Source organism: Phodopus roborovskii, unplaced genomic scaffold, assembly GCF_943737965.1.
Source record: "Phodopus roborovskii unplaced genomic scaffold, PHOROB, whole genome shotgun sequence".
NCBI classification, from domain to species: Eukaryota; Metazoa; Chordata; class Mammalia; order Rodentia; family Cricetidae; genus Phodopus; species Phodopus roborovskii.
Genome location: NW_026126469.1, coordinates 11,685,173 through 11,709,515, shown reverse-complemented (window position 1 = coordinate 11,709,515; position 24,343 = coordinate 11,685,173). Strand labels below are relative to the sequence as shown.

Genomic DNA, 24,343 nt, shown 5'->3' with positions numbered 1-24,343 from the left:
GAGGAAAAGAATGAATATGAGGAAAAGAAAAACAAGGGAAACATTGCCAATTGTTTTTGTAGTGGTAAAAGCAATAATTTAAGAAATTATTTCTGTTGGATCAATGATCCTTATTACACTCATATACATTAAATCAATATAAATTGTTTAAAAAAAAACCTCCATGCTTCGGCACCACAAATCATTCACAAGACAGTGGGAGAATGATAAACATTGGAGTAGGTGAACTTGGACTTGGCTGGCCAGCTAAGTAACTACACTCTGGACTGAGGAACATCTCTTCTTTAACATGCTTGACCAGGAATGTGTATAAATCCAAATCCCAAAGGCTGTCACATTAACCATTACTGAGAGTCACTGAGCATGTCATTTGAGATAGTCATAGTACTCTGTGTTCTAAGGAATAGCTTGGGTAACTCATTTGTGTGTTTGATGTACAGAAAGATGCACTTATATGTATCTTGGGTAATTTATAGGACAGCTATGCCAAGAACTAAAAATAACCTTGTTATGGGCTACCAATTTCTCCCTTGTCCTTCAGCAATAAAATCTAACTGTCACTTAACTGTGAGACTATGCTAAGGCCAAATTAAGGCTTAAAATTGGAGGGTGGGAGTGGTAGTGGAGATAGAAAAAGACAGAGAGACAGCGATAGAGAGCCACAGATTTAAAGAGACATAGAGAGACAGAGAAAAAGAGAGGGGATGCTAGGAATTGAACCCAGAACCTTGTGTATGCTAACCCTGTACTCCATCATCACTGAGCCAAGGCTCCAAACCAGAAATATTTCCTCTATGGGGAGAATCTGCAAATCACAGGCAACATGGAGAAGTTGATCACATGCTTTGATGAGCTAGCTATCTAGTCTACATCCGGGAGGGCCGGGATGTAGGCTGGTTTGCATTAGATTTCTGCAGCTGCCAGCCTTTTCCCGAAAGTCTTACATTACAGGTAACCTGATGACAGCTGGGAGTGGGCCACAGGCGCACATCATAGCCTGCTTGGCTCCCTCTGAGACTGAGACTCAATTGCTGGGATCAATGGAACTCTCCCGGGAACTAGCTGTTCCCTTTCAAACTACACCTCCCTAATCTCTCTGCAGGCTCCAGGCAGATTCTTCAAAGCTCTGAACATAACCAGAACCTGGTATGATCAGAAAAAGCAGAGGCAGAATGCTTTCCGCAAACCACAGGCCAAAGCAGAAGGTCCACATCCATGGACAGTTCACGGTAAGGCTCAGAACAAGATTTCCTAAGTTAGGGTTTCTCCATCCCAAGAGCAGTATCATTACCTCAATCTGAATACAGTTAAGAAAAACAGAGAGAGAGAGAGAGAGAGAGAGAACTTAACCTGAGGGTACTCACGAAGAACTCAATCTGCTCTGTCATGGGCTGCTAAATAAATAATGTCTCAGCTTAAAAGGTGTATGACGGAGTTCAATAATCAGAGCCAGCCGCCGGAGTCTGTGGATGGCAACCTCATTGCTGCAGTCCAGTAGAAAGAAAACTTCCTGCCTTTGGATGTAGGCTTCCTTCCTCTTATTCTCTGCGCTCATGGGAAGCTTTCTTCTCTGTACCACGGAGTTTAACAGCCATCTAGCATTCTTATCAGTACATATTGCTTTTCTGAACTAGTGCCCTGCTATAGAGTGTTTCAATGATAGCCACTCATGTTTGACTGGAAGTCAATAGCAAACTCTCCAATAAGTAATATGCATTGTTTCTCAGATCATCTTAATATATAAAGCAGAATTAAAGGGAACAAATAAGTGTGTTAAATCACTAACTTTATAAGTAGAAAGAAAGGGCTCACACCAGTTTTGGCAAGGCAAGCCTGCATCAGCTTGGGCAGGCTTAAGAAGCAAGTCAGCAAATAGCTGTCTGAATTCAAGAAAGCCATGCTATGTCATCTCCTATGTATTTGGATAGGGGATAATATTATAGATCTTAAGAGCTGAAGTATGCCTGTTAATATCTACAAATCATCAAAACATTAATGGTGACCACCTTTTTTTAAAAAAAATTATTACCTGTTATGTAACTGCACCCTCAGCAAAACTTCAATAAGCTTGCAATACAAAAAAGACTCAAATTCACCTTACAAATTCAAACTCAACCAAATTAGACTGATGAACACATGTGTGCCTAAGCCTAGCCAAGCCCTAATAGGTATATTTGCTCATCATGTACTTTTTACAACAAAGTATTGATATCCATCCATGTGTGTAAGCAAAGAAAGTAAGGCTCCAAGAGGGTGAGTCTGAGGGCAAGTCCACACAACACTAGTACATTGCACAGATACAACCTGTGCTTGCTTTTCTTCATGCATACTAAGCACCAATGTTTGTCATCACTGCCCCTGATGAGTCTCAGGGAAAACTGGACCATTCACTCATTACTGAATAACAGGCCTCTCTATCTATTGTCAATTTAATTGTGGATAGAATAATAGCTGAGGTGTGTGTGTGTGTGTGTGTGTGTGTGTGTGTGTGTGTGTGTGTGTGTGTAAAATAGAGTAAGGAACCTGTTATCACACTTTACTTTATTCTTTGCTTTATTTTATTGGAGATATATATATATATCCAGAACTAGAACTATAGGCCCTCTAGCTAGGTAAAGCAGAAGTGGTGAAGGCAGGCCCCAAGCTCCAAGCATCTTACTTAGAAGCTGCAAGTATTTCTGAGAAAAACACCAGAAGATTCTGGAGGAAGAATATCATACAATGAAAAGATGACACAATACAGAGGCTCATTAAAACCTCATATTAAAGAGTCCCTGGAAGGACTAGGCTGAAAGTGTGGCCTCCCCTAATGACACCTGCTTCTGCTACTTCTGGTTTGTGGGTGATCCTAGCATCTTATTTAGAATAAATTGCTTTAAATGCATACATGTCACAGGAGTAAATATTGTGTAGTACAGCCCAAAATACTCCTGCCAATTGGATATCAGGACATTAGAGGCCAGCTCTATAGGACACAGGGGCATCAGGATATTAGAGGCCAGCTCTGCAGGACATGAGGCCATCAGGGTATCAAAGGTCAGCTCTCCAGGACACATGCCTACTTCTGCATGCCTCTACCTTTTTATCAGTTAGAAAGAGTGACAGTCTGGACAGCCTAAGAAGGATACTGTCTGGAGTGAAGGCCCTGAGGCATGATTCATCTTGTGACTTGTTTATTGAGGTTTCCCATTTTAAAACCAGGTACAAAAGTCTTGTCATGGGGCACAAATAATACAAATACTTAAGTAACTCTTCTTGGGGGCTGGAGAGAGGTCTCAGCAGTTAAGAGTACAGACTGCTCATCCAAAGGATCTGGGTTCAATTTCCAGCACCCACATGGCAGTTCCAAATGTTAATTCCAGTTCCAGGGGTTCCAACACCCACACACAGACATGCTTACAGGGAAAAAACACCAGTGAACATAAAATAAGTAACTCTTCTTTAAAATGCAAAGCCTGTATATGATGCATGAATATGTAACTTGGCCCAATAATTAGATGCTGTTATGTACAAAGCATAGGAAATCCTAACTAAGAAATATTTTCTTGATAGGTGGTCACCACAGGTGCCTGGTTAAGGTCTCCAGTGACTTAGAGTTTCAAAGAGATTCCAGTGACCTTGAAATAGGCTGCATGAGAGTGGAAATAAATATAATAAATCTATAGGTAATGTACAATATGCTAGTGGACACTTATTTTATAGAGATCATAGACAATTGCAGAGCCATCCAAGAGATATCAAACTGTCTGGCAATCTTCACTTCTGCATGGCAGGCAGTGTGCGTGATGAACTTAGTTCTAAAGCTTCCTGTCTTCATTATTAGGACTGTCACTTACCTCTGACAACACTGTCACCATCTTTGTCCTCACTAAAGCACGGATGAAACTCCAGATGGCTGAAATGACTTAGCTAAGGCCACACTGACAATCATACTACCATCCAAGCTTTCTGGATCACTCCCAGATCTCTGAAACCTAAGTGCATGTATCATTTTCCCCTTGGGCTTCTGATATTTCTATCATATCAAGGATATTTTGTCAGTGTATATGTCTAAATCATCTCTTTTCTCCCTAGTCTATGATTTAAGCAGTGGGACTACAATGCTTTTTTGTGAGATTTGTTTCTTTGACAGAAGGTCTGTGATTGTGGGTGCTTTGGGTTTGTGCTGAATATGCAAGTGGGTCTTGAGCTTTGGGGAAAGAAGTAGTAAGGGGTGGGGCCCATAGAGCAAACTGGGCTAATGCACCTTCCCCCAACTTCGCATCATGACATCCATGACTTTGGAGGGAAGTGATAGTCATTTGGTGGCCTCAATGTGCCCTTATCCCCTCAGACAAGTGGTCCCAGAACTCAGTAACCAACCAAGTAACTGCTGATCCTGAGGCTCACAAATACCGTCCTCCACATCCCCCTCTAGATTCACACATCTTTGTAAAAAGGTGCTGTCCTGGTGGATAGCAGAGCATCCTTTAGAAACCCAGTGCACTCTGAAGCTTGCTCACCTGAAGCATTCACTCTAGGATTGTAAAAACAAATGAGATGAAGGATTAGGACACAAGTGACAAGCAAGGGATAGAAGGAAGATCAAGTGTTAAGCTGGTCCTTGCATTCATGGTTGAAATATGAGCCATCACAGAGTAGCTTCTCAAATCATGAAAGGAGAGCACTGCAGAGGAATTTTTAGACAATTTGGGGGACTTCCTGCTTAGAAGCCAGGAAAGGCCAGGACATACTCCATCCAGGGAGGCAGAAATTAGAAACATCCCAGCCCCACAGACTTACAGAATACCACTTGGCTTAATCTGCATGCCCTTTAACTTTCCTCACAGCAGGAGGAGGATACAAAGCCATGCTATCTGCTACACAAATAAGAGGGAAAAGGCAAGGACCAGATACAAGATGATGCCATAATGCAGTAAGTGGGGAAAATGTAGGCTATCCTTAAATTCCATCTTTGTGAAAGCTGACAGTCAACTGGGTACCATCTACAGAACAAAGGCACAGCTACTCTAAAGAATCAGGCTTGCTAAAGTGGCAAAGAACTGGCCAAACTCTAAAGCTACTTTTCAATAAAACAATGACATTTAGAAGGATTTTCACAAATAGTAAATTGTTAGATAAATATGCACACTGCTATGGTTGGTATTCTTTGGTTAAACCAGGTTAGCCCGGTTCTGTAGGGTTCTTCCTTTATGTATGATCATTATTCTTGTTATTCCACAGGACAATATGAACTTAAAAGTGGGCTCAACTGTTTTCTATTTTCCCCCGTAGAACCTCACATACATGACTGTCTTTTAACCGTGGGCTGTGACTTCTGCTATACTTTCTCTTTGAGACTGGGTCTCATTGCATTGCTCAGGTTGGCTCCCAAGAAAGGAGTTGAACTGCAGCTCTCTTTGAACTTCCTGAGCAATTGTGATTACAGGCCTGTGCCACCACACATGGGTCTTTTTAGTTTTTAATTTGGGGATGGATGTACAGGCACTAGAAGAGTTGTACCCTGACCACATAGAAAGCTGGTTTCTTCAACATTTAAAATCATAATCCCTTTGCACCAACTCAGGGTCTTAAATAGTTGGAGAGGGTGGGGGGTATGTGTGTTGTAAACTAAGTAAACATACACAGGCCAACAAATTATTTTGACCCTTGCTGCAGAATCTATATGAATAAACAAATTGGCCTTGGGAAGTAACGTTAATTGCCTTAAATGGTTGCATTGTATTTTGTTAATCACTTCTTAACATATTTCTGTCTTTTGCAGATATTGTTGAACACACAGCACACCCTAGAAAATGTCCATATTCTAGGACTGTGATATTTCTTGTCACTACCCAGTCCTGATGGCTATCTCCCAGGAATGGGTAGCCATCAGGAGCACACAAGCTGACATCACTAGGCACTGGCCACAACAGGCACAGTTTGGTTGCCAGACTAGGCCAGACTTTTGTATTGAATACCATCAACACGCTGGATAGGTATTAAATATTCAAAAATGAATTTTTTTTTCTCATTGGATAAGTACTATATGAACTTAGAAGAGGGAAAACTCCTAGGATAATATGAAGACCATCCTAGGATGGCAGTGAAGCACGCTTACCGTCCAGGTGGCCGACTTGGCTGTGCTTGACTGCTGGAAGGACACATCAAAGCTGTGTGGGCCTGGGTAATCTGTGTTAGAAGGGATGGCAGGGGATGGAGAGAGGGCATCAAAGGTGGAGCTGGGCTGTGCGTAGGGCGAGGGCGCCGTCACACTGTTCTGCGCATGGTCTGTGTTGTAGGGGCTGGTGGACGAGGAGCCGTTCTGAATCTGCTGGTCCATGCTGTTCAGGAGCCCCAGGTTTGTGTACTGTGGCTGCAAGGACACCCACACACCCCAACGTTAGTCATGTAAGCTTGTTATTGGGAAAAAAAAGAAAAAAAGAAGGAAAGATAGATATTAAATAAATATCATCATTTGGTGTGCTTTGTGCAAAACCAGACATGAGGTCCTAAATAGCTCATGTAACAAGTAAAGCAAGCTGTCCGTGGTACAAGGAAACAGCCAGTACAGCTGGGAGAATACTGGAAAATAGAATATATGCTAACTCATAACAGGCAGTATGCCCAGGGCATGGTACTGCTTAAAAAATATTTTTAAGTAAAATGCTGTCTGTATTATTGTTTTCTTTAAAAAAATTAAAAAAAATAAATCAATAAAAAAGCCTAGTACAATATTCACAAGACACCACCTGATAGATTTATAGGAGTTAATAGGAGTTACGCACCAAATTGTTGTACATATAGGGCAAAATCTCTTTTTAGCATTAAATCTAAACTTATTTGACAGTACACCATTACCCTGGGGACCTGTTTGAATGACTGGGGTGAGACAGGCACCGTGGTAAGGGGGATCCCACCACACTAGTTTTTGAGATGGGATTTTGCTGTATTTCTAAGGTTAGACTCAAACTCTATTTCAGCCATTCTCCTGCCTCACTGCCTCATTCTTTAGAGTGGCTGGGTCTGCCAGGCCTGAACCACCATGGTCACTGTTACCACATATACTGGAAAAGTAGCCTGCTGATCTGGTCTAATTTTTAAGAATCTGTCCATTCCTCTTTGTAGAAATTCTATTTTTTCTACAATACAACATACGTAGCTAAACGACATACCACCTAGTTGGGGATAAAATTTGTGGTGGACATAATTCAGGACTTGAGCTCATGTAACGCCAACAGACAGGTGCTGTTGTCTTCTCTATGAAAAGACCAGGGGCAGAGTTGGTTCTCAGTGAGATGTTTGTTGAATTAATCAAAACCTTCCCATTTACCTGCAAAACAACTTTCCCATTAACAGAGATGGGGATATGATCTCCCCTCCAGACAGAGCAGAAATTCTGCAACAACCTGAAGTCAGCTGGAAGGGACAGTCTTCCCTTAACCAAAGTCACACTAAGCCAGTTTCCAGAGGGGTCACTGCCTTGGGGAAAGGACAGTTTCTATTGGGGGAAACTTTTGACCCATGCAAGTTTCATTTTCTATTCCAGATAAAGAAGGGGGAGAGAATCTTCCCACTGGTACACAGTTTTAAAAGAAGGCTAGTTTTTAAAAAAGAAATATAACCCCAAGAGACCCAGGCTGTGGAAAATCATGAAGGACCAAACAATATTTTAAAAGATTAAAAAAGAAAGAAAGAAAAGAAAACAGAAAGAATAAATGGGGTCTTGAATTTTGTTTTCTATTTCAAACTTTAATAATATGATTTTATCCAACTTAATTCTGTTCCAGGAGTAATAAATGGGCTCAGTCATTCCATTCAGTCCAGAGAGCATCTGCTGAGATGCTCTCAGCCACACACCCATTCCATTACACTCATGCGTTCACATTCCACTGCTGAATGGCACCTCCCATTCACTCTGTAAATAACTATTAATCTATTTACACTTATCCCCATGCTGACAAGAACAGCTGTTTGTCTTGTCTTCCCTCCCTTCTGACTTCAACAGTTCCTACCCATCTCCTACCCTCAATCCTCAATTCTCAACCTCTCTCCCAGACAGGAGGGGCTAAACTACAGGTAGACACCAGGGAAGTAAAAAAAAAAAAAAAAAAAAAAAATGTGTCTGCACCTTCCTGAACTAAAGCTTTTAGGTAGCAAGCCGGAGGCCATGGCTTGGAAAGGGGATTGAAGAAATCTTATTTGTGTTTAGTTAAGGGTCAGTATACAAAGCGCTCTTGGAGTCCTGTAGGAATCAGATAATGCTGGCAAGGGCACGTGCTTCCCTATAGCAGGACAATTAGGGAGGCAGTGGTCCCTGACAAAAAGGAAAAAGAAGCTAGCTGAACACTTTCTCGCAGGCAGTAAAATGACTGCTGGCTCACCCCTCCCTCCCCCTCCGGCTACACAGCAGAAACATCAACTAATTGTGGGCTTGGATGAGAACAAAGAAACACCGGCCCTTTGAATTTTGCCCCAAATACATATAAAGAAAAAAGTTAAGGGTTGAGGTTTAAAAGCCAGTAAGCAAACACATCAATTCTCTAAGGACTTAAGAAAAAGTAAAATTCCATTTACAGAGGCATCTAAAAGGCTGGCCCTGCCCTGGCTGCAAGGCTGAACATACTTGACACCAAAGAAGAAACTTCCAAAGAAGAGTCTTCCAAAACTCACTGAGAGCCCAGTGGTTGCTGACAGATCTGCTTCCAAAGCCATGCAGTTGAGTAAAATCATAGACTAGGAACTACCAAAACCAGCATGATTTCATCCTACAAATTCCTTAATAGATATAATATAAACCCAGAGTTGTCAGTATTGTGTAAACTCAATTTGTTATCCAGCAATAAAACATAGAAAATCATTTCAATTTAAATTCTTCCCAAAGTATGCTTTAAAAAGAAATCAATACAAGCAATGTACTTAATTGTCTAAAAAAATAAATAAATAAATAAACTATAAACCCAGCACTTCTTTCTAATTGTGGAGTTAGATGATAACAAAGAAAAATATCTTTGATTTTTTTTTCTAATGTCTACAAAGAGAAATGAATAAATGAGGACCCACAGTGAAAACAAATGTACATGGGGAAGTCCTATTGGACACAGGGAATCAGAAGTTAAATTTGAAATATCCAGTATTTAAAAGAATTCTCACTTCTTCCTTCTTTGATTGGAGGAGTGACTGCATACATTGACTGAAGAGCAAACCAACTTTGCTCAGAATCCTAAGGGTTCCCCAGACAGGACAGGAAAATAAATTCTAGTATTTAAAGCAAGATGAAAATCCTGGGCCTCTACATACATTGTTAAGTAATTTTCAAGTCTGATATGAAGAAGTTAAGCAATGCCCAATGGCATTCTGAAGACGTTCCCTGGAGGTCTCAAATGGAATGCTTTAAGTGAACCGTGTTTAATCCTAATGCAAACCATCATTCTCCAAAGCTGGGCAGGTGGTAGAAGAATCATTCTCCAGCCAATTGAAGCTGTGCAGAGGAGGAAACTGTGCTGTCCCCTTCTTTACTCTTGGTAATGCCGTGAACACACAGAGGAGAAAGCAGTTAGGCTGGAATGCTAATTGGTTATTGATGATGACAAGGAAGGTTGTCAGACACTAGAAAGTGACATTTGTGCATCAGACACAAACCCTGCCATGGGAAGAATTCCATCGGGCATTTGTGTTTCTTTTATAACAGAGTATCAGGGTATTTGAAATGAAATACAGAGGAGAGTCTCTTCTTAACGACCAAGTGTCTTGATCTCAGAAAATCCCTCAGGTCATCTGCAGTTGCACACATACACAGAAAAACTGGATGCCAATGTCATGTGCCCATCCTGTCACATTTGAGAGAAGGGTTTGCCTTCTTTTCAGAAAATATGAACACCAAAATGGGTACAATTTGTCTGTTACCCGCTATGTTCTTTATTAAACAAGACAATTGGTTTCCCCTGACTTTAGCCAGTCAGTTAATCTTCTTTAGAAGTTATGGGAAATTAGGAACTCCTTGCTTGGACTGGAAATATCACCTGTGCTTATGCCTGAAGCATATTCACAACCACCACAGATTAGTTGATCTTCACAATGAAAAGATGAAACACGTGGTGCTCAAAGGATGGACTACACTCTTGGATGCCCCTTAGAATGCTGAGGGACACAGACATGGTTGTGACAAGAATAGGGATTCCTGTGGTCGAAAATCTGTTTGTTTTCAACAGGAAAAAAGAGTATGTACAACTACAGCAGCCAGATAAAAGGAAGGACATTGCCTCTGCCTCCTGCTTCTGTGTTAAGTTCTGCATTCTACACACTCTGCCCTCATCCTACTAAACTTCAGAATTAAGACAGCATCAGAGAAGACTAGATTTTCTCTGAGTGATCTTTCACAGTGTCTTAAGAATACAACCCCTGTAGCTTCATCTTATGTGTTTCTTTCTTCAGTTATAGTCTTGTGACCACTTTAGACTTTGAACATGCGGTGGACCTGGATTTTCTTCATATGAGCTCAATCATGTTTTGATATGTTGCTACAAATGGAGTCCTTCTTAAACACCCAAATCTATAAAGAGAAAAATTCCTCCCCACAAATTCATCTGTATAAAGCCAGTATCCTAATCTCTCCTTCTTAGATATTGCTGTCTGTGCTGGGTATGTTGAGATCATGTGGAAAAATAACTAACATTTCATTTGGAAAAATATTTTTGGCTCATGAATGGCTGTTAGGTAAGGCTAGGGGATTAGACATCTTCAGCACTTCTCATGTTTCTATTTGGATTGTAGAAGTGTAACAGAACTCTCAGACTGGTGGCATGGGATTAAGTGTGACCCTGCATGCAATGTGCTCTTCCCTGGGGTGATAAAGGTGAGCAAATTTGACCCCAGCTTCCTAGGGGCTAAGAATCTACATAAAACCATGAAGACAATGGAACAACAGCACCAGTTCTCACATTCTATTAGCCCCCTCTGTGAAGCTATTTTAAAATAATGTTAGCACCCTACTTCCCCAACAGGTTCACGAAACCATTATTTTGTCTTTGTTAAGATTTCCCTGATCAAACCAAAAAAAAAAAAAAAAAAATTAACTGTCTCAGTGGCACAGCTAGTTCCCTCAGTGGGTATAATCTCTGGCCTCAAGCTTAATGGAGGAGTCTTTGTGAGCCTCTATGTCTCCCCTGGGAAAAGAAAACAGTTTCTTCATGACCTTGGCTTTGTAAAGCATTCATTCTCTTACTTGTTAGGTTAGCACAGTATTTTCATGCAATAATATTAGCTTTTCAACAAATACTGCCTAAGGGAGAAATGCTTGCCATTTTTACGTCTTCCACCACCTGTCCCAATTCAGAAAATGATGGTTTGTTTTATGCTAGAATTGAACATAATTAACTTAAAGCATTCTGTTTGTGGTCAAGAAAATATTTATAGAAGAATGTTGAATTAGATCAGCATCTTTTTACCTTAAATGTGTAGGTACTATCACCTTTTCTGAAAACTGTGTTTTATTAACCATAAGATATTTTTCTTCTTTTGTTTGTCACATAATCATAAAATGTGAGTGTCTGGAGATAAATTGTAAGCATTCATATAATGAGCAAAATGCAAGAATAATGCCTTTAAGCAAATCAAATCTAGAGTGTAGGCAGAATGCTTACTAGAATATTTTAGCATTTATGAGAGATGAATTAAAAATTCCATGAACAGTTGAGACAAACAGATTAGAGTCTGCTGACGAAGAGAATAAGAATATCAACAAACACTGTACAGAGTTTTGATAGGCAGAGAGTGGGGAATACATTGAAGATAAAACCTGACCTAATCAAGGCCAAGAAGTGCATAAAGTTCAGTTAAGGAGAGTGAAAAGTTAATTCAATGACTTTAGTAATTCCCCCAGTCCCCCTGCTAATCAGGATAGAGAAGTACAATTTATAAGGAATGCCAGCTCTAACATCATTATACACTAAGAAAATGTAGGCAAGATGAAAAGCAAAATATATACTTTTAATTAATGTTATAATTCATGACATGTTAGAGAAAGATGTTCAGAGCTTCAGATTGTTCAACTTGGCAGCTAGTCATTAAAATAAATGCAAAAGTGTGTTTATGACCATTTTCTCCTATGTTCTCTAAGGCCATCATCAGTCAAGAGCAATCATGTATTTTTCTAGCTATATTTACACATGTGGTAATGTTGGGGAAAGAATTACACACTAATGAAGATTTCTAAGGAAAGTAAGGTCATCTACATGGGAAATAGAATCCAGTGATGGCAGAAGCTAGTCAACAATTCTCAGTTCATGTTTTAATCTGTGTCAGCAGCCATGACACAAAACAGTGGGGCAATTATATTGTAGTAGATACATAGCTCATGACAACATGATGCAGAAGGTACTTAATAAAATAAATGTCTAAAACAAATGTCCAAAGTAACCCCTAAAAGTGTGATATATGTTTAGTATTCATACGTGAGGCTCCCTATGGAAAGGTACTAGCTAGTATTGATATTAATTCTCCTCCTGAGGCTTCAGCTTGGGCTTTATAGTATTCAACTGCTTTGTATTTTTCATCCCATGTGTCTGCATAGATAGCACATTTTATATTTTTTATAGATGAGGGAACTTAAGCTCATTAGATTAAAGCATTTGCCACACATAGCACCAAGAGCCACAATGTGATACTAGTGAAGTGAGTCATCTCATTAACCCTTTATTCTGAGCACCTACAAGGAGGATGGAACTGTCTGCCTACAATTTTCATCAATAAGTCCCTTTCAAGGAAATACTCCTTTTATACAGCCAAAGGCTTCCTTGCCGCCCAATCAGCCATTACCTGTTCTCAGGAACCCTCTATTCAATCTATAGTTCCAAAAAGAGCACCAGCCCCTTGGAGCTTCCACAGAAAACATGCTGCAAATCTCTTCACAGCACTCTCAGACTCTACATGGTGAACTCTTTGAGAAGACCCACATTGTCCTAAGAACAAAATGGCCTCATCTTTACATTGACCTTGGAGGTAGTGTCATTGAAACTTCCCTTTGGCAAATAGCCCTTCCTTCATCTTTTCAAAATTGTACACCTGCTTGGTTATTCAACTTCCAGTTCCCATGTCTTCTACTTATGCTTCATCACACTGCCCAGACAGATGAATTGCCCGTTGCTTCCCATTTTCATAACCCTTCCCCTTGGTACTGCATAATTATCACTGCAGCTGTAGCCGGTAAATATTGTAAACACTGGTCTGCTCTGCCAGACAATAAACTTATGTGAGATCATAGGTGTTGTAGTCAGTGACAAATTTCTACTGTTTGGAGAAGTGTCTGTGGCACTGTAGATGCCAGGAATTGGTTCTTTCAGAAAAAAAAAAAAAAAAAAAAAAAAAAAGCATAAAAACCAACAACAAATGGCATGCAGAAGGACTTTCCTCTAGCCTAATGCAACAAAGCAACGTTGCTTTATCCTGATGCAGCTCTGCTCATGCATGGTATTCATCTTGGCATTCATCTGTCTGCTGAGCAATATAGGGCATTTCACATAATCTCTATGACCTTGGCTTTGTGTTCTTCATGCTCTTGGTAGGTGGGAATTGTGCTTTGAGAATCAGCGTTTGGTGGGAACCTATAGCAGAATAGCCAGAATTGCCACTCACGATGCAATGAGTAATAACTGGTGGCTCACACCTAACTGAGGAGCTTAATAAGGAGCCTGTACTTCCTTAAAATGAGCACATAGCCACTTTTGTGCCAAGGCAGAGACTTTTTCTTTTTACCTGATGGTCTAGACTTTCTTTCAATACATGCAGGTTGGCAAAACCAGTCCCTGTCTTGACATTACTTCTATTAAAGACATTTTGGGGCAAACATGGGTGCCTTTGGAAAGGAACCACTTAGAAACAATATTTAATTTCTAATAGGCCACAAACTTGGCCTCGCCCTGTCTGACGTCCACAATTTTCTGCCCAGTTAGTCAGAATTCTGTTTAGAACAATGACACAATTAACAATGACTTACAAATATATGTATTGAAGAACCAAGACTTCAGTTTATCAAACTCATAAACTGTTTCTTGGGAATGATCTAAACTCATGACCTTAGTCCAGACTTTATAGCACACACTCAGAGGCCTCCACAGCAGTCTGTCTTGAAAGGTATACGCTGAAGCATGGACAAAGGAGTGTGTTTAGTCTTAGCACTTTCAAATGTGTTCTCATTTTTTTTTTTTTTTTTTTTTTGTTTCCTTGTCTTTGCAGAGCCAGCCATCAAATGTGGGGTCTCTCATCCAGTAGACAAATATTCTGCTGCTGTACTCTGCCCCAGCCATCTAATTTACTTTTGCTTGTCAGCTGCCTGGCTGATTGCTACATATTTCATTTCATCTGAGGTAAAGCATTCGGCACTTTACTACTCTTTGTAATGAGACGTTGTGACATACCCAGTATTGGGGTATTCTCTAAGCCAGCACTTTTAATGCAAAATCAAACCGAGGTTAGCAGCTAGGGTGAGGGGTTCCTTACTCTGAAAAGCATTCATCTCACTCACTCAAAAAGAGGCACTCCATCAGCCCCCTCAAAGGTATCTTTGAGGGAAAAGACTTGGGTGTTGTGTTTAAGCAAAAAGACTTATGATTTCTCAGAGCATGGAAAATAGTCAGAGGAGCATGTTTGCTAGTCACCAGGCTCATTCACCCAGATTAAACTACCCACCTCTCTGGTGATGACCCATGGACACATAAGGGACAGACCAAATCAAGGAAATACGGCAGAAGCAAGCAAACACTTCAGCTGCAATACAAGATACAGATCTAATCTTTCTTTTGTTTTGTTTTTAGCACACACACTCTCTGCCCTCCTGGGTAATCAATTAAACGAAAGTAGCATTTACTCTGCCCCATTTACCTGCTAGAAAGTGTACAAGCCAGTTTTCAATTAGGAAACTTGCATTTTTTCAAAAATCTTTCTCGTTACTTAAAATTTAATAGAAGCAAATAAAACTCATCCTACTGCAAGAAACCCAAAACCAACCAAACCAATAATCTACCAGACACATGACAGAACATATCAAGGACAAGACTTGCATATTTTTATTATTTTGCACATCATTTAAAAATAGCGGGTACTGGAGTGGAGAAGAAGGTAGGCAAAGGGGCCTCCTCAGTCAGAGTTTGAACCTTTTAAGCACTTGGACATTGCTGAATTTCCCATGCAGTAGGCTCAGAAAAAAATCCCTCTACATCACCTGTACTGCTCTCTCTCTCTCTCTTTCTCTCTCTCTCTCTCTGTAGGAGTCTGATAGGTCCTCCACCTTCATCTGCTAAGAGCCTCCCATGGTCTATTTAAAAGTAGTCAAGCCATTCCCCATGCATCTGATGTTGTCCTTTGTGAGGGGTAATGGTTTTCCTTTTAATTCGGATTCCATCAATAGAGTGACACTAATCCAGACTGATTTGAGTAAACAGAGTTTACTCCCCCATTGTCTCTGTGATCTGAGAAAGAATCAACTTGAGAAAGATCACTGTGGGTATTGGAAATGGCCCCTGTGGGGGTTTTGTGCAAGCTAGAAAGGAAGAAAGGGTAGAGTCCTGCTAAAAACAGCCCTCTTTGATGGGGGCGGTGTGTGTGTGTGTGTGTGTGTGTGTGTGTGTGTGTGTGTGTGTGTGTGTGTAGTTCTCACAGGGGTATTACACTAACTGCACCTAGTAGTGGCTTTTGTACCAGTAAGAACTGAGAAGGGTTTCTTTGTACTGTTTCCAGAGGAGCTGACAAGAGTGGCTCAGGAGTTTCTTCCCCTGACAGCACACCACAGTTTTATAAATATTTTATATCTTTGTTTGGTCTGTTAAGAAACAGAAAAGAAGATGAAACTCAGGTTACAAGTTTTGAATGAGCTATCAAGTCTCTCAAGGAGATTTCATAGTTATCACCCGCCCTGATATAATCAATCTGTGATTGATTTGCCTTAACACCAGTTGCTCGATTTTAAATCGACAAGTGAATGGATATTATCCAGGGAAGACATCTCCACTCAAATCTACAGTTGCCCAACCTCATTTGGTCTTCAAAGAAGAAACTAGAACTACTTCATTGAAAGCTTAGTGCATATATGTCAGTCACAGTAAAACTTCAAAGACATTTAGAAATGAAAAGTCCCATGTCAGATGGGTGTGGTGGTGCATATCTTTGATTCCAGCACAAGCGAGGCAGAAGCAGGAACATCTGTGTTCGAGGCCAGCCTGACCTACAGAGTGTGTTCCAGGACAGCCAGGGCTACACAAGAAACTCTGTCTTAAAAACTAAACAAGCAAACAAAAGTTCCATCTCTCTCTCTCTCCTTCCCTCTCTCTCTCTGTCTCTCTCTCTCACACACACACACATGCACTCTCTCTCTCTAAATTAGAAAATGGGTAGAAATACAATTTCTAATAGAAAACTACCAGATCAAGTAAGAAAAATCAAACTTGAAGTATACAGTATCGCCTTTGGGAAGAATTTGTAGATATTTCATTCAATTACTTCTTCAAGAGACTGGATAGCAAATGGTAAATGTTTTGTGAAACTTTTCTGTTTGCTCTGATGCATCCACAGCCACGAGTATAAGGCTGGCCCCTTCCTGAATCTGTTTAGTTTAGGAGAGTATTAAACTGGGGAGGAAGAGAAAGAAGAGAGAAATAAGCTTGAATGTTCCTCCACTGATCACAGAGCTTGGCTCTCTTTCCTACCCACCTACTCCATATGTCTTTTATTTTCATCTTTTATTTCATCATGATTTGTGGGATTTTTTTTGTTTGTTTTTTGTTTTCGTTTTTGTTTTGAGACAGACTCTAGCTTGAACTTGCTATGCAGACTAGGGTACTCTTAAACTTGCAGCAATCCTCCTGCCCCTGCCGCAAGTGGGCTGGGATTACAGGCTTGTAGCATCACACCAGGCTTTTCTTTTTCTGTAAATCAAGTCACCAACTCCCCCATCACCATCTGCCCAGCCGTGACCTGTGCTGCCACTCTTGGTATTCTACACTTATGTTTTCTTTGCTTGCCTGCACCCCTTCCTTGGAGAAACAGGTGGTAAGGGAGAATGTGGAAGGAAGTGATGTATCTTTCCCAACATAAGGGTATCTCTTTTCCTGCCATGTCTCTTCTTATGCTATTGCCCCAAAATCGAAATTTTAAATGTCATGGGTGAGATACTGTATGTGAGAAACTAAAGCCTAAATGTGTTACTTTTATTTTTCTTAATTTGTTTATGGGGTCTTAAATGTGCCACTTGTACATCTCTCTGTTCTATTAACTTCCAACTGGAAATCTCATATTAACAAACGTCATGGGCGGGGGTCTTGTCCTCCATGTTTAGGTTCAGAATTGCAACTTTCACTGAGAACAGTGACCAGAATAGTTTTGGGGTTTTTTGGTTTTGTTGTTGTTGTTTGTTTCTTTGGTTTTTGTTTGCTTGTTTGTTTTATCCTGGACCTACAATGATTAATAAATATAATGAGTTCATATCAAAGAAGAACATCTGAATTTTGTCCCTAATTCTGACTTCCATGTAAATAAAAAACACAGTATCTGTTACCATTGAAATTTATGGAACTGAAGGTAACCCTCAATGCCTCCCAGGTCAGGCAGTCTTGAGGGCTAATTCATCAATTCATCTCTCTCACTATAGTTGCCACTTATCACCCCCCCCCCCAGAGCATGTCATCAAACCATGAATCTCAAATTTGTCAACAGTGTTCATGTTTACAAAGCATACAAGCATTTCTGATTGCCTCTTGCTATTTCTGGGAAAGCCCTCCATTTTTAATGCATGTCATTATATACATGAACCCATTCTCGTTTAAAATCACTATGTCTCAATCCACTTCCCTTTTCTTTCTTGCATTTCATTAATTTTATACCTTCTTCCCTCCATCCCTCGCTGAATTATGGGTGCTGTAATCCCATGAAATATTTCCTTCATCACAAATAATTTATCCCCCCCATCTCTCCCTCTCTGAGAACCTATAGTGTCTCTAACAAGTTTGTTTTATGTTGGACTCTAACATATTCTTTCCTTCTTAGGCTGGCAAAATCCCAGAAATTTGTGGCTACTCCTTACTCATTTCTGTGTCCCTTACAAGGACAGTCAATGTGGCTAAACTTAGCTTCTGGGACAAACTGAGTCAAATGGAAATAATAATCTATATGGTGTGTGGCTACTGTTTGATCTGCAGGCAAAATATTCCATCTCATTTTGGGGTAGTTTATTTAGGGATAAGAATGAAAAGAAGATTAGAGTCCATTTTTAGAGAAATTGAATAACTTAAATACTTAATAGAACATTTTTTTTTTGCAAATGAAAAGGGGTACTATTAATAATTTTTGCTGGAATAGCAGATATAAACAGGGCAAAAGAAGACTAAATACTCTCAACTCATCTATGGCAGAAACCACTGTTATTGGAGAGAGATATGGGCAGAGAGTACCTGAGTTGAATGAGACCTGGGTAACAGTTCATTTCCACCATTCCCAATGTTGCAGTGAAGTGGTGGCTATTCTTGTGGAACTGGCAGCCAATGCACAGTGCAAGAAATGCAATTTTCCTCTTCCATGTAGTGCATGGCTAAGCCATTTATCTTCTCCAAGAGCTCTCACAGAGGGCTCCAATTACATACTACTCAGAGCCCATCCCAGATTTGCCATGACCACCGTGTCAGCCCACTCAGCTCTCAGTAATCTGGTCCTTGCTCAGCCACTCTAACGTTTCTGACTCTGTGTCCTACTGGCACCATACTTTCTATTCCACTGAACCGCTCACCTGACACTTCTGGGTATGTCAGCTGGCACTCAAGTCCTATGCCTTTTCTGTGTTGTTACTTTCCCTGAAATCTTCATTCCTCCTTGTAAATCTAGAACTCAGACAAGTTCAGCTGCATCCTATATATATTTTTGGGTTTTCCTGACCCTCTTATCAGGAGCTTTAGTCCTCTGATACTTTTGCAAGGAAACAGAGTTGAGATGAACTTTGGATCAGCTGTCTTTCTTTAACATTTCAAGTCATTGTGTTCGAAACCCCAAACACCCTGCCCTATTGGATACTTTCTACAAGGGTCATTAAAGTTAGCACTGGAGAATGACAGATAACTCTGCCCATCACCCACCTTCTTCTCATCAAATATCAAAACAGCGAGAGTAGCCCACTAAGTTTGGAAAACACTGCCATCTTCAAAAAAGTAAAGCCCTTATGTTAATAATGAAAAGACTTCAAAAAAAACTGAGTTATCTTCGGATAATCTGTGCTCTCTTCTTACTGATATAAAATAAAGAGTGAAAAATAGTCAAAACCAAAGGGAAAAGTTGAAATTGATAGCCATAGAGAAGGTATTTTTAACCTATGTCCTTCTTTCCTAAGCCATCAAACATACTTCAAAGAAAGCTAGAGTGCATTCGTTGCAGCATATTTCTTAACCCTTTCAACTCTAGACCTCCTCCGTAAACAAACTCTCAATGGCCACAGACTCATACCTCCTTAACAGGGCTGGGTACAGAATTTATTCTAATTCCTCTCGGTTCAAATCTGAGAACATTTATAGCCAATTTGTGTTCAAGAGATGAATGTAGTCTGATAAAGAACAGCCAGTACTGTTTGGCGGCTGTGGATAACATTCATTCAGACTCCAACCCACCCCACACCCGCGTTGAGGATCGCTGCTCTTCTAAAAAACAACCAAACCAAACAAGCTTTCCCTTATCTAGATAAAGGATAAGAGTTTCATTATCAGCCAATCTCTTTTCCAATAGTAGTGAGGAAGGTATGATCTACGGTTTGCCATCTGAGATCTCTTTCTCCCAGTCCCTTCTGGGCTCCAGGGCACCCAATTGGAAAACAGGTAGTGCTAGGCAATGCTTGTGTGGAGAGTAAATGCCGGGTGGCTGACACCAGAATTCAGTTCTGTTGCTCATGCCTGCCACACAACATGAGAACCCTTAGAGGACTACCATCTTGTTAATGAGGAAAAACGTTCTCCCACATTTAAAATACAGCCAGTAGAAACAGGACAGGAATGTTCGCTGAGACCATGCAGGCGGTAGGTGAGCTGAGCGGGCAGTGACCTGGCCTGCCTGGGGGGGGGGGCCCCTCAATGCTGCCGCAGCACTTTCCCCAAAGCTCTGAGTAGGTGTTTCATGGAAACCTCTCCGGATAGCTACACTGCATCACCCTCTTCAAAGTGCATACAACTGTCCCACGGAGTTCCCGATAAGAATATTAGTAAATGGCATGGAGTTGTACACATGGAGCACTCCCAAATATAAGAAAAAATTCAACTCTGAGTTGGAAGTTTTGAGTCTTAGATTCTGTTTAATATCAATCCTCACCAAAAAAAAAAAAAAAAAAAAAAAAAACCGCTGCAAGAGATGTTTTTAGAAAAGATCTCTTTCTAAAATGCAGTGTCTCTCTTCTCTCCCCCACCCCAAACTACATACATACATATACTCACACGCACACGTGAATGACACTGACACTGACACACACACACAAACACACACACACACACACACACACACACACACGAGATGCCGAGGCAGTGCAGTGGAGTATAGTATCAGTCCAGTGTTTGTGTTTGTTGTTTTTGTGGCAGTGGTGTTTTAGAAAGTAGAGTTTAATCTGTGAAGAAATTCCTCTTGTGACACCCTTTATCTGAGTCTGGGATGGTCTCAGGCTTGTCACTGGATCCCTGCGCTTGCTCATTACTTCTCCATTGTCACACAAGGGCAGAACTTTAAGCACAGCTTGTCACATCTTGCCCATACCCTCCTCTCTTCCGGACCCTTTCCTGTTCATTAGTTGCTTCTCCCAAGCCAGCTTTATTGGAGGGAAACAACTGGGAAGTTAAACACAGTGTCGAGAAGCAACATATTATTCTTTTATCAGTTTTTGAGTTATCAATTCAAACTGTCAGTAAGTGAAACTAAAAAATTATTTTAAACCAGAGAGTATATTATAGTCATTAAATAATTCTCCCTAGACATTCTATTCCTTTTGTATCCCCAATACGTCCAATTTTAACAATTTTTGCTATTTCTGTATTGATGGGTATCTATACAGATGGATACCAAAGTGCCGTATCTTTTGTATTAAATTTCCATGTTTGCAAAACCATGTGGACCCAAGTGTTCCATACACTTATATGGAACACTGCACTTGTAGACAGCACTACATATTAAAGAGAATCCTACACAAACAAGGGAACCAGTCCTAACAGGTCCCAACCATGAAGCTCCTACATAATATACATGCTAAAAGAATATGAACGCTATGACACAAGCGTACGAAATGAAGGAAGATAGAAGTCCAGCCATGTTCTTATGTAGCTGATTTCTATGTAGCTCAGTAGCATTCCAGCAGCCGGCACAACCACCTCAGGAACCCTTACCATTCTTCTGGCTAGTATTTCAAAAACCCTAAGCCTGTGTAGAGGAATTTCCTTCGTAATGAGGCTGCCATATTCGCACATTAAAAAAAAAATTACTGTTTCTACAAAAGGCAGTCTTCCCACAGAGATCTACCATCATCATGGGGTTTATAAAATTGTCTTTCTTCTCTGACACTGTCGTTTCCTTAAAACGACCATTTCCTTTAACTTGACACCAGGCTTGCAATTTCCTCACGCGTATCTCAGGGCTAACTTGGCTCCCTTCTGTCACATTTGCACACAGATAGCTAGTTCTCAGACACTTTAGAAACACTGGGCAAAGCAGCCCACAAATACAGACCAAATCAGACTGACAGGGCGATCGTTTCTTAATTATTAAAACTGAACAGCATCTGCCCCAGTGGAAACAGCAAGCAACTCCTACAAGTTACAGGCATTTCTTTAAATTGTTTGCTCACATTTTAAGCCACCTTTCAATGTTAGAGAAAAACGAGAAACTCAAGTTTCTAGGACAAGCAAGACTGCATGTCTGTTTTAAAGGAAAGCGGGCACTTCCTTTTCCTCCTTGAGATAACTTGATATTTCCCCTGTTATATTTGCACAGTTCAGGTGTCTAGACAACAGCATGGTCAATACAGTGCTGACCCTGCTTTGTTGCCCTTTGCCTCTCTTCCTCTTGTGGTCCTGTGCTGACTGCAGTGCATTTTGTTTTGACAAGAGGCTTGACTCCCTCCCGTACCCGATCTCCTTTTTTCCAAGCAGGCAGTCACCTGTAAGCATTCTCCTCAGAAATTCTGAACTCTCCCAACAGCCAGTCCCTGGACAACCCCCCCTACCCAATCTGATTAGTGTCAACACAGCTGCCTCTTCCTAGGAATGTAAACTAATATTGTTGTTAGGCCTCTGGACCTTAGGAAACTTCCTCAGAGCCCTCCAGTCTCATCAGCGGCTTACTTCCCCTTCATTCTTGTGTCTCCGGATTTAAAGCCCTAAGTCAAACTGAGGCTAAGATGAGAGGAGAGCAGAGACTCACCAAGTCCTTAAAATAGAGCGTGTTTGCATGCTCACATTCATACACACATGCATGAATGGTTAATAGCACACGGATCAGCAGTAACTTATCTACCCTTCCACAGTAAACGTCTAAGTCAGACCACACAGTGCGGAGGGTACTCCAGGATCTTCACATTTAAATGAGCTTCCGGACAGATACACTTAGAAGTGATAGCTTTAAACACACCTACATCATTACTTTAAACAAGTCCATTTGCTTTTAGTATGAAGCCTGGAGAACTGAGCCAAACAGTTAATATACAATCAATTAATTTGTCTCCCTGGGACATTAGTTCCCATCAATGTTCCCAGCAGAAAGTTATCTATTTCCACTGTCTATTCTTATGAAAAACTGACTTTACATAATCCTGAATACTGTGTTTCTTCAAATACATAATGCCTGCCACCCAGGAATTCCTGTCTTCCCCTTTTGCTCCTACTGTTCATCTGATACTCAAAGAAAATAAGACAATCTTACGGCCACCACAGAAAACATGAATGAGGAAAGGAAGATTCTTACAGACAACTTGCAGACACACTACATTGGGTCACTAGGACCGCAACTATGGAAGTTTTGATCTCAGAGAATAAGAAGAGAAGAAAACCATGTCTATGCAGAGTACTAAACTCTAAAAGCCTTACCTCACTAAATTGAGTCTGGGCATTGTTTTCCAGGTACAACATGTTAGCAGTAAGACTGGTCAAGGCTGCTCTTCTCTCTTCTGCTTCCAGGGTTTTGCAGCCCCCCCCCACCCCCTCTGAGCCTTTCACTTCGAATCTTCTGAGAAGATAACAGAACTCAGGTGCCTCTCTCTTTCTCTCTCTGTACATACTTTAAGGTTCCCTAATATATACCCAACTATAGGCGTGAGGGGCGGGACTCTTCACTTTACCTGTCCAATCCATCAACTTCCACCTGGGCTCCTCCACTCCAATGGAGTGAAGCCTCTCCCATCTCATTAAGTAGTTAGAATTCCTTATCACCAATCTTTAAAAGAAAAGGAGGAAAAAAAAAAAAAAAAAAAAAAAGAGAGGCAGGAGACACAGACAGACAGGAAAAACTTTCCCTGTCTCTTTCAGAAGAAAGTGCACTCTGTCCCCAAAACAAAACAAAACCCTCCCTCCAACTAGCCTACCACCCCCACCACCCCCACCACCCCACCACCCCCACCACCCCCACCACCCCCACCACCCCCACCACCCCCACCACTCCCACCACCCCCACCATGACACGCAGAAGGCAAGGCGTTGCACAAAGTTGTTACTGCACTTTGCAGTTGAGAAGTGAAGTCTGGGAAACTTTTGGAAGGGCTTCTTGTTTTTTCTTTTCTCTCTCTTTTTTCTAAATTGCATTTGGGTTTTTTTTTTTTAAAGAATGATTACACAAAATATTTTTTCAGTATAAAACTCAAAAAAAGTGCTGTCTGATAACCCAAGTGTTCAATATATTTTCATCATAGATATACCAGGGGTTCATATCAAACAATGTCAGCATAGGCCACTTGATTTTCCAGAATATATTTCAGTAAGCAGTTAAAAACCATCAGTCACACTATATATATATATATATATATATATATATATATATATATATATATTTAAAAACGAAAAAACCCACCAATGTTAGGTACAGTAAGGAGAAGCCCTGGGAAGTGTAATCAAGATCCCCAAACCTTCCTCTATTTATATATTTCTTTTGTCTATTTTATTCACAGATAGTATTTCCTAAAAACTTGTAATAAAATCCATATTGATTATTTTCTGTGCTAATGCTATGTAAATGACTAACAGAGTATATTTTTATCACAATTAAATGGATTTCCATACACGCATAAAGAATATTCTTATATACTCTGGTCTGGTTACCAGACTTAGTAAAGATGGAATGTTCCCAAGTTCTGAGGTGATTGCTACTGTGCTCTGCT

The 24,343-nt window shown here is 40.5% G+C and overlaps 1 protein-coding gene across 4 annotated transcripts in view; it reads right to left on the bottom strand.

Moving 5' to 3' along the window:
- The window catches only part of Tp63 (tumor protein p63), a 198,849-nt gene that overhangs the window by 64,515 nt on the left and 109,991 nt on the right, over positions 1 to 24,343 (bottom strand). For 2 of the 4 annotated variants that reach the window (XM_051191239.1, XM_051191241.1), the window contains exon 4: positions 6,101 to 6,355. In XM_051191239.1, the coding sequence (XP_051047196.1) occupies positions 6,101 to 6,355 (255 nt within the window). Of the gene's footprint in view, positions 1 to 6,100; positions 6,356 to 23,060; positions 23,246 to 23,311; positions 23,405 to 24,343 lie in introns of those variants that run through there. The other 2 variants (XM_051191243.1, XM_051191242.1) reach the window with 2 other exon arrangements.